This window comes from Ceratina calcarata, unplaced genomic scaffold (assembly GCF_001652005.2).
Source record: "Ceratina calcarata isolate Rehan_Ccalc_2016 unplaced genomic scaffold, ASM165200v1 scaffold8, whole genome shotgun sequence".
Lineage (NCBI taxonomy): Eukaryota > Metazoa > Arthropoda > Insecta > Hymenoptera > Apidae > Ceratina > Ceratina calcarata.
In genome coordinates, this window is record NW_017179316.1 from 387,043 (window position 1) to 397,557 (window position 10,515).

The 10,515-nt window shown below is 45.3% G+C and overlaps 1 protein-coding gene across 8 annotated transcripts in view; it reads right to left on the reverse strand.

Annotated features, from left to right (window-relative positions):
• Ppn (proteoglycan-like sulfated glycoprotein papilin) overlaps window positions 1-10,515 on the reverse strand; it is an 85,076-nt gene that overhangs the window by 28,932 nt on the left and 45,629 nt on the right. For 3 of the 8 annotated variants that reach the window (XM_026818573.1, XM_026818577.1, XM_026818572.1), the window contains exons 1-2: window positions 6,530-6,895; window positions 1,777-1,837 (exon numbers count right to left, since the gene is read on the reverse strand). In XM_026818573.1, coding sequence (XP_026674374.1) covers window positions 1,777-1,837; window positions 6,530-6,657 — 189 coding nt within the window. In that variant the 5' untranslated portion in view covers window positions 6,658-6,895. Of the gene's footprint in view, window positions 1-1,776; window positions 1,838-6,529; window positions 6,897-10,515 lie in introns of those variants that run through there. The other 5 variants (XR_003389907.1, XM_026818579.1, XM_026818575.1 and 2 more) reach the window with 3 other exon arrangements.

The following is a 10,515-nucleotide window of genomic DNA, read 5'->3' on the forward strand; positions in this document are numbered from 1 at the left end:
TTTAATTATAATAAATGCGTTTTTCTAAGATACATAAACTTTTGGGATTGACTGTATAGCCAATACATCCTTAACACTAGATGTACCAAGGGAGGTCAAAATGACTTGTTTGGAATTTCTCATAATCATTATTAATTTTCAGTACATTTTGTCTCCTAAAATTTTGTACGTCTTGTTAATTTGGAAAACAAGTAATTTTGACCCCTTCAGTAGAAGTGGGTGTACGTCGATCGCCGATAGTTCTAGTGTTAAGTCTCATTGAATTACTGACTGCTGATCTGCTTGATACGAAACGCCTGGGAAACATATTTTATGTTCGACCGAATACTCGCCTCGTTGGACGATTTACGTTCCAAAGAGTGATTCATCGAAAATATTCGGAAGGAGATTTCCAGGATGCCTTCTTTACCGTAACGAGCACTTGACTCGGATCATTAGTGGACGTTACCGAACGACGAGACGAGGGAGGTCCGCGTTCACGAACAAATCGGCGATAAAGTCGGTCTGAACGTTTGATAATCTCATTTGCCGCGTCGGTGAGACGTGCCTAGCTTTTTTCGCGCACGGATTTATGAACGTAATTTCCCGTCGCGTCGGTTACGGACGTCGGCACGCGTGACGAGCTCGTGACACAGGCCGAGTCGGATACGATTTCGAAAACAGATGCGTTTTACCCGCTCCTGTCTGTCCTGCTACCGGATTTCCGGCTATTCTTTCCAGATGGAAATTGAACGCCTGCCTCTTTATAAGCAATCGACAATTCGCACGCTGTTACAGCGTTAGTGTGTATTAAAGATTTGTATTATAGATTATAGATGTGTGTATACTGATTAATTAAACAGTTCATTTGATATTATTCATTTGCATCATGAATCCACCTCTGAGAGAGAAACAAATCAGGAAACGTCGAGATGGGCGACACTGATAAAAACATATTTGACTCGAAAGCGAAGCGTTGTAGATTTAGAAAACGGCTCTGCCGTCCGATCGTTCGTTTCACATAAAGTATCCGTGGAAATAAATGAATCATGAATTACTGGCAGCGAAAACCGCGAAGCTACCAGTCATCGTCATCGTAAGAACATCGTTAAAGAAACAGGGTTCAAAGCGTCGCGTCGCACAAAAGGGCCAAAGGGGTAACACGATCCTGAGTTATTCCTTCCTACGGTGAATCGTTCCCCGGTGCAAGACGAATGCGAGGTGCGGGTAAGTACGCTGGGAACAAAACCATCGTGTCCCTTGTTTTTTTCCTTCCTCTACCATCGTCCCACGACTCTTTCATCGAAGATACGTCGGTTCGCAGCTCCGAACGTTCATGTCATGATTATACGGTTCGTTGTCTCGTCACTTCTTCGCCTCAGAAGTGTTCTAGGATGGAGAAGGAGGAGGAGAAATCATTGGGATTCTTTATTTATACACATTCTTTTAACATTACAATATAAATAATTGTGCGACAACTGGGCTCGGAGTCTAATTTATTCAATTTCAAAAACGAATGTTACATCTCATCGACTCGAGTATTAAGCACGCCTCTCGACGACGTTTTAATACTCGACTTCCTGCCTTTATTACACATAGTAAAACCCCACGGGTGTCCGAGTAAATATTTTATAGCACAGATTTCCGCGATTTAAATTGCATTCGTTTAGGTTCGATCCGGTATGCCTGGGAAACTCGAGCCATCGCGTCGCGACAGACCAATAAAATCGAAAGGAATTCGGTCTTTAGTCTCAACGTCAAAAAACCGTATGAAACGATGCACGGTGCTATACTCACGTGTTTCGCGAAAGATTCGCGGAGACACAATCCTATGACGAGTATAAGAAGCACCGACGACCTGAAACAGAACAAGAAATACTTTATCAGAATTTGTAATCTAATTAATTATTTCATATGATAAAACTGATATTCTTATAGATTAACGTCCATGGAATCAACAAATATTATTTAGTTCTAAGCAACATTCGTTGTTCTATCTTGATTGTCAACACTACGCATTAAATAAGACGAGACGCCGTAAGAAGCGTAATACATGGACGTTAAAACGACTGCGTGAATCCATTCACGTCCCATTTCCCTACGGAATCACGTGTCCAGCCGGTACGAATCAATCACCGGGCTCTACCACCGGCAATTAACCGACCAAGAAACCGCAAGCTAATTACAAGCCGCGCGGCCACGTTTTCCACGATAAATCAAACGCAACGGAACCCAGCGCGGCGGCGGTGGCGGCACGCGAGCCACCGGCGCGACGTTACATGGCACGAGACTCGAGGAAACTGGTCGCTCGCCGACTACATTGACCCAGACTTTGATTCTTGCGTGAACGCCGGGACGAGTTTCACCGCGAACTTGTCCCGCAACTTGTTACGTCAAGGCCTCCCGGCCTAGACAGTTACGCCGTCGTCACGCCGAACCAGCATTCGTCACCGTCTCGTCACGTTTCAAATAAAACAGAAACGGACCGAGCGGTGACGAAATTTTATGTCGAAATGGATGACGGCGTTTCGTTCGTAAAACGAGATCGATCGAATTTTAGAAATTCAGAAGCCATACGTTCGCGTTTCGATGTAGATCGGTAACTGGAACGATCAGACGACGACGCGTTTGACGAAAGTGGAACGCGGTGGATGCACCAGTCGATGCTCTCTCCCATGGACGCGAGATTTATAGAGATCGTCGCAACGAACCGTCACGCGGCTCCTCCTCGTTGTTCGATAAATTATTTCGCAGCAGCTCTCACGGTATTTACATGCGAACACGCTCCCGGCTTCGACCCTATAAATCTGACCGGCTGTCTGAAATTCTATGAATTAGTCGCGCGACGCGATGCCGCTACTTTCGCGGCTGATTTATATCGGTTTGTATCACTAGCCCGGGAACCAGTGGTACGTACGCACGCTCGGTCAGCCGCGATCGCCCGGCCGAAACTCATTGCATTTTTCCATGCTCTTAAAAATTATTATATGCGATAGTTTATCAAAATCATGTGATCAGACGCTAGACGCGTCTGCCGATGAATTTTATTTCTTATTTAGGGAAAGAGTTTACCTCGTAAACGTATCGAACGGAATGAAAGACTGAATTAAATAAACGGCAAAATTGAAATGATTCAGTTTGTCTATCTCGGGTTTCGTTACCTGTGCAATCAGATCGCGATCGTTAAATAATTGATCGACGTGTTTATAATGATAAGGGAATCGAAAGTCTGATAAAGTCATTCACCAGGGGATCGAGTCGATCCAACACTGGACGTTCGTACGCAGTGGTTCGACTGTCGCAGTAACACGGCGAGCAAAAAGCGGTCGGGTGCACCTTGAACGGTCGTCGTCGAAACGTGAATGAACGCGTTTTTCTGCGGCATCGGCGTGCGAGTGGGCGTCGTTCAATGGTTTGGAACGTTGCCCGAGAATCGGGTCGAATCGAATAGGACGAAAAAGAGAGAACGCAGAACTTACTAGTCATCGATACGGAAGACATAATATTTCGGTGAAAAATGGTGCGATGCCTGGCTGCTATTGATCAGAGAACAATGCGAGGCGGCGCGTTCGCCCGTTCTAATGGTCCAAGCGACGATCTTCCCCGGCTCAGATATAAATTGCTGAAAGCACGATGGACCGAACATGGCATCCGTTTCGCCAATTATTTTTTCCAGCAAATCATCGTAAAAAGGGCTGATTAATAAATGAATGGAAATTGGCATTTCTGTTCCACGACCCTAGACCGAATAGCCAATCCTCAATTTTAAGTGCACTAATCTATTGTAAAAATGGTTAAATTTTGATTGATAAATGAATGAAAACGATTGTTGGCATTTTTATTTCACGATCGTTGACCAAATTCTCAATTCTAAGAATGGCCACTTGAAACCATTGTCGATAATTAATTGAAATGGAACAGACAAATTGGGTTGAGAAGGTGGGAGATGAACACAAAGGTCACATAATTGTTATTCTCCGTTGGCAAATACGAGGGAAAAGTGATTTTGCTAAGTGTAACACAGTTATCTCGGTACATAATTAATCGCGAACAGGCCGAATTGACTCGACCGAATCGAATATATATTCCAACTGAGAATCCCTCTAGGGATCAAAAGTTTACGGTTTGTCGGTCCGCGGGTCACAACGACGTGGCCAGCATCTTTCAGCTTTCCAGAGCAGGTGGGTGCCGAGCTCGCAAGCGTCCGGCAGAGCGACTGCGAAATTCGCATCGAACCGAGAAGGGATTCGGAACGACATGAATATGTAAAGCGAGCGACCCTGCTTCCAGAACGCTTCTAACGAGGACCTCCTACAGAACCGCGGCTTCGTTACAGGCGACAACTTCCACCGTACGATCCAGAGACCCTTGCCGAGGTTAGAACAATTACACCGATCCCCTGAGACCCGTTTTAGACGCTGCTACCGAATTTGACAACGATTCGCCAGGGATAGTTCATTAAGCCACTTATAATATGCTCTTTGCTCGTTAAATCTATCTATGAATCTCATCTTCATTTAGAGGATCGAATGAATTAAGATGGCAATTCTTCGATCTCCATATTATTCAATGAAATTGCGTTCGCTACGTTGAAACAGTTTTATATCTAATTTACAAAGCATGAAATACGAGCATCTCTTGCAATAATGAGTGAAATACGATTTCTCTCTGGTCTGAATCCGTTCGATTCGCATAGAAACGCAAGTCAGCAGTCTATTATTAATAGTCAACTAAACGAGTCGAAACGCGATCGGTCGAGCAAGCAACGAGTGATCAGATAGTGCGATGCACTTTCGCGTGCGCATACCCTGCCAATTTTTGCGATAGTTTCGGTGCATATCGCCCGGCCACTAATGAGCCCCGGGATTGTGTACGATCCCATCGCGTATACGTTCGGTTCCCTCCTCTCCTACTATCTTTTATCTAGATTCTATTCCGGCCGGAGCGGGCAATTTGCGGTCCTGGCGTATCCAACTTTCGCGTGGCCGACTGAAAACGTGCCGCGATGTTGACGAGTTTCGGGCCCGCTGCCGGATAACGAGGAGAACGTGGCTTCGATTCATTAGCGTCTCCCTTTGAACGGGATCGATCGGGCAAACATTGGTACGTGCAATGAGAGACCGTGTCGATTAATTGTAAATATGTTTGCCGAGCAATTGTACGAGCCCGCAAATTGAGTATCAAAAATGTTCCACGAACAAGCGTCAAATCCGACGTATTTCATTTCGTCCTATTCGTACTTTAATACATTGCATTTAATGCATTACGTAGATCACTTTTGTACTCGTTGATTTTAATGCATGAGAACGTGCGTGCGTCAGTGATCGAAAGGAAGAAATCGAAGTTCGGTTCGGCGCGATCGAGCGGCGAACGGAGCTAAGAAGACCGCCGACTGAGAATCGAGCGATCGGCACCGCCGCCAATTCGTTAATCATAAATATTCAAGAGTCAATTAACACGGCCGCGCGGTGCGGTCCGGGTCAATTAATTATCGATCTCCATTACGCGAGCGTAATGACCTATTAACAACGCTCGAGATCCTCCGTCGGCACCGAAACTTCAGTTTTAACGCCGTGATTCACCGACGCTCGCCTCCAAGGTTCATCGAATCGAACGCGATCGATTCGATTCGTAAATGAAATATAATAAATGTTTCACGTACGGGGAATCGGACGTGATTTATTCATAGGTTAAATCAATTCGTAAATGTATGGATTTAATCATAGAGTGGATGATTTATGCATGTATTAATTATGGATTAAATCGTCCGATGATTACGTGCGATCAGTGGACTTTAGTGGTTACACGTGCATGTTTAATCGTACAGTGAATCGAATGCAATTTATGCATGTGTATGTCGAGTCGGAAACTAAGAGATGTAATAGATAGTCGCACGTTTCACTGAGTACAAGACGAAATAACGGTGCGATTCACTGTTATTTCTCCTGATTACATTCGTTTTTCAAAACTATGTCGAATTACGTCGATCGAGACTCCAGTTCTGCCTGATAAAAGCGATTGTGCAAAACTACATGTTTCTGTCCCGTTCATCGAACGCAATTAAGAGTCGCGTTTTCGTCTGTGGTGCGTTTGACGCAAACGCGTAATCGGAGGTATGATTTTCGTGGCCCGTTGAACACGTGCACACGTAATTCGAGCGTTCGACTGACAAGACGTGTAATTTTCACGATTGCGAGAGGGGAAACCGATCCGTTCTTGCTGTTCCCCAGGATGCAGTGTAATTACCGTGGACAATGCTGGCAGGGTGCTAACAGCCACGAAATAAGAGTTATGAATCATGCTCGATATCGTGCAATTTGCACGGGAACGCAGAGGTACGCCGACCTCGTGAAAGTTATCATTGCTTCCAGACGGCCGGCCTCGGTGTTCTTCATTAGTACATACGCGGATCATCATTATGTGTACGCCTCGAATCTCGTACGAGAAATCGTGGCAGGGAGAAGCGTGCACTGTCATCAAAATTCGTTTCACGGTGCGAATTTCGCAGCGAAAAAATTCGACTCGCGATTTCTCGGTGCTTATCTCTCACCTGCGTAATCTCTTCATTACACGGCTCGACTTCGGTGTCCAATTACTCGATTTCGAGCGGGGGATAGGTCCTGTTCGAAAAGGAGGAGCGCGAACCTCGGGCATCAGCCGGTTTATCCTCGCGAGCATCTAGCCGGCGCGGCGGTTCTTGGGAACGTGCCAAAAGGAGATGGCTGGAATTATGATGCCTCGTAAAATTACGGTTTAGAACTGCCCCTGGCCCTCGAGCCTCGAACATCTCGTACGATCCGGCAACGATTCGAACTTTACCATCTCCCGGTGTGCACCTGCAGATTTTAGTCGGAACTCGGTGACCTCGCCGAATTCAGTTCGGACTTTATTCAAAATCAGAGATTCTCAATGTCATACGTTGATTAAATTGCCTTTCTATGTTCCTTGAATTTTGTGATACCGTTTGAAGTTCACGACCGACGTGGCATCGATCGATGCGACTCGATCCTCTCGTGACACAATCGCATTAGGATCGGCAAGGACGTAGCTGTAAGTCAGAAACGGGTATCACTCGAACCGCGGCGATCCACGAATCCTCGAGAATCGGCTAATAAACGAGCTTCGTTACGACGAAGCCGCTTAATTGAAAGCTGAAGTACATGACCATCGACCACACTACTCTCGTCCCGTTCCAAATCGGAGGATCCCGGAGGATCGATCGCCCGATTCCACCTGTCTTTCTTAGACGCGAACGATCCACCGTAGAAAGTCGCTTTTGGCCTCGTCAGTTTTCAATGTTTCAGTAAAATTATTGTCAGATATTCGGTTTTTAAATATGAGCTAACTTTGTTCGAGAAGAATCGAGATCCCGCTCCTCGGGGTCCGTCAACAGGTAAGAAAGCGAGCCCAAAAAGGAGCAAGAACCCTTTGGACGAAGTCTGTTCCAATAAAACCTTGCCCCGATGATTCTATCTTTCGAGCCAGCCAAAAATGAAACAATACTTTTACTCGATGAAATAGATCGCTCGCAGTTCGATTCATTTTTCGAGACGCTCGTAACAAATCGTCGATCGGCTTCTTAAACGATTCGAAGATTGGACGCGGATGATAAATCTCACGAAAACACGATACAGGCGGAGTTATCGCGAAAACGAGGAAATAATTCGGTAGCGGTGATGGGAGGAAACGATTTGTCAAATCCACGACGACTCGAAACCGTTCTTAAATCCATCGGAGCTCGGGGACTGATGAATTTCTGATTGCGACCGGTCGCCCAAGGACTTCTGCAAATTAACTTCGTCCCTGATATTCTTCCGTCTCGATCCCTGAGGAAACTTGAGAGGCAGTTTTCGTTTAGAGAAAACACTGATCATCAGTCTCTCTCTCTCAAGAAATGAACGGACGTCGTATCGAGGCTGTCCACAATATTTTCACCGCGACAAAAGGGAAGAAATGGAGACGAGCCAGTGGCATTGTTGCCCGTTGCCCGAGACAAAGAAACCGATTGCAAGGGTTCTCTTTTTTCTATATACCGATGAAAGGGTGATCCTTCTCTCAGTCCCTGTCGTCGCAATTTTACTTGGACCGATGAGACCTACCATCGTTATTTCCCTTTGAGCATCCTTTCGCGAATCATCCCGTCGCCGAAGACGACGTTCTCCCCGGAGAACGATAACGATGGATCTCGCGTCGGTCGATAATAATCGTGGATGTTCCAACTAGCCAAGTAAACGCGTCTACGCGATTGTTCCGAGAGGTACGCGGTTTCAAGATAATAATGCATCGTACCTATTGTAATCTACTGGCACGACTCGGCTCGCGAATTCTATGGATCGCGCCCTGCGTACTAATACGGTTCGTTCATTGTGTCCGTCGTTTGTTTCGTGGCAACGGTATATCGTTACACGTCGACGCATTTAGTTCATCGTGTAACGCTTGATTATACCGTGTCGAATAGTTCCCCAAAAACCGTGTGTACGTCTGCGTGGAACCGTCGTTCGTAGACCCAGTGTCGAATTGCTCGAGCGACAGATGAACTATTACGATGTCATGTGACTAACGATCAATCGACAGTTTTCATAGTAAGTATTGTAAATGAAAATGAACGTTTTGTCGTCGAGCCAATTATCGTCGATTAACGGGCGAATGAACAAACGCGACGCTGGGTAATAAAATCGATCTGGCGTAGCGTTCATTAGGCGTTACGAGCGTTCCCATTATACTGTCGGAATTATACGGCCGCTTTTGTAATAGCGTTCACTCACCAAACGAAGAGGTGCATTGCGGCTAACATTACTCACCGGGTTCGAGAGCACGTCCAGTTTCGCGCTCGGCCGCCGTAAAAACAAGTGTCTCGGCCACGGGTCGCATGAAAGAGAACGGAAAACAAAAGGACGACCGGTACCTGCAAATTCTGGCTCGGCCACCTACGCTCAACAGCTCTTGCCAAGATATCGTCGAAGGCCAGTTTTATTTCCCACCGTGTTCCGTCTCCGATTGAAATATGAAAACTGGCTGAGAAAATTCTACGCAACCGGAAACGTATGCTCGATCGTGTATCTTAAAAACCGGCGTTAAAGCAAAGTAATTTGGACACTTGGCTAATTTCGTTCACGAGTCGCAGCAAATTCCAGTCCATTTTACTGCTCCTTGGAACGAGGTTTACGGTCGCGAGTTAATGGCCAATTTTTGGCACGGCGCCGGCCTAATTAAAGTAAAAGAACGAATTGAAACGGCGTTGAATCGTCGCGTGTATACCAGACGAATTAAACAGAACTTACTGTATCAAATCTTGGCCATGAATCGTGATAATTGAGAGGACGAAGGATTAAGGAGGACGAACGAAATCGTGGAGAGAATTCTCGTCTACGTTCCAACAATTTTAACCACGCTCACACGGTATATCAAATTCCCCTCTTTTCACTCGTCACGAAAATTGTCGAGGGTATTATGTTAAGCGCGCGAAAGGAGAAAAAATTGCGGGTCGCGTAAACGGCGTCCCCTATCAGGACCGTTGTCCCTGAGAGAACCTCGTGGAACGGGGAAGAAGAAAAATGAAACTGCGTGAAAGGGAAAAAATAGAGGAAGAAGATCGTCGGCTGTCAAGGTAGTCGCTGGACCCTTTACCTCTGCTAGAAGCTAATTGGGCCGGGTCAGCCGTACAGGCCGACGCAGAGAAATGATCTTGAAGAATCATGTATAATCATGTATTTAAAAATTATTGTTCTACCGATTGCAATCGAAATTACGCTTGCATCTCTTCAAAGTAATAAAATAATTCTATCGGTTGCGTTATAATATTTTTTGGAAGTGAATTTTCATGTTACGCTCAAGCGTCACGTTTGAATTTCTACATACTGTAAATAAATCCGCTGGTTCGAAAGCGTATCTGCTGATGTAATAACAAAGTCGGTCTGTTTAAATATCGGCGAAACATGGGGTTCAGGGTCTGTGGGACAGACTGTAGGTGGAACAGGATCCTATCGACTTCCCGAACTCCCTGTTCAAAATGTATTGGTCGGCTAACGCAGCTCGAGTCCCCCGCCAGTCGTTTTTCGCTAACCCTTTTGGCATTCCTGTGTCCGAGAAAGGGACCCTCTCTTCCTAGTTTCAGTGAGCAAAAATTTGCTACTCGTTGTGACCGATTTTATACATACTATAGTAGGACAAATATCTTTCAAACGTTTGCTAGATGAATTCTAATGAGAGGAACCCAGTGAACGATTTTATGAAACGTTAAGACAAAATCAACTGCTTGTCTTTAAATTCTCATGTGAAGAGTAAAAATTACGCGGTCACCTGGTATAAAAGTTGTAATTAGTGTTTAAGTATGTATTGGCTATACAGTCAATCCCAAAAGTTTATGCGCTTTAGAAACGCATTTTTTAAAAAGAAATCAGACGTCGGAGGAACATTGCTAATAATAAACGACAAAAAAAAATTTTCGATTTTTCCGAGATTTTTCCAAGGGGTACCCCTTCAGATTTTGCGAAATTTTCGTTTTTTGCCAATAACTCCCAAACCGTTGAATCTACG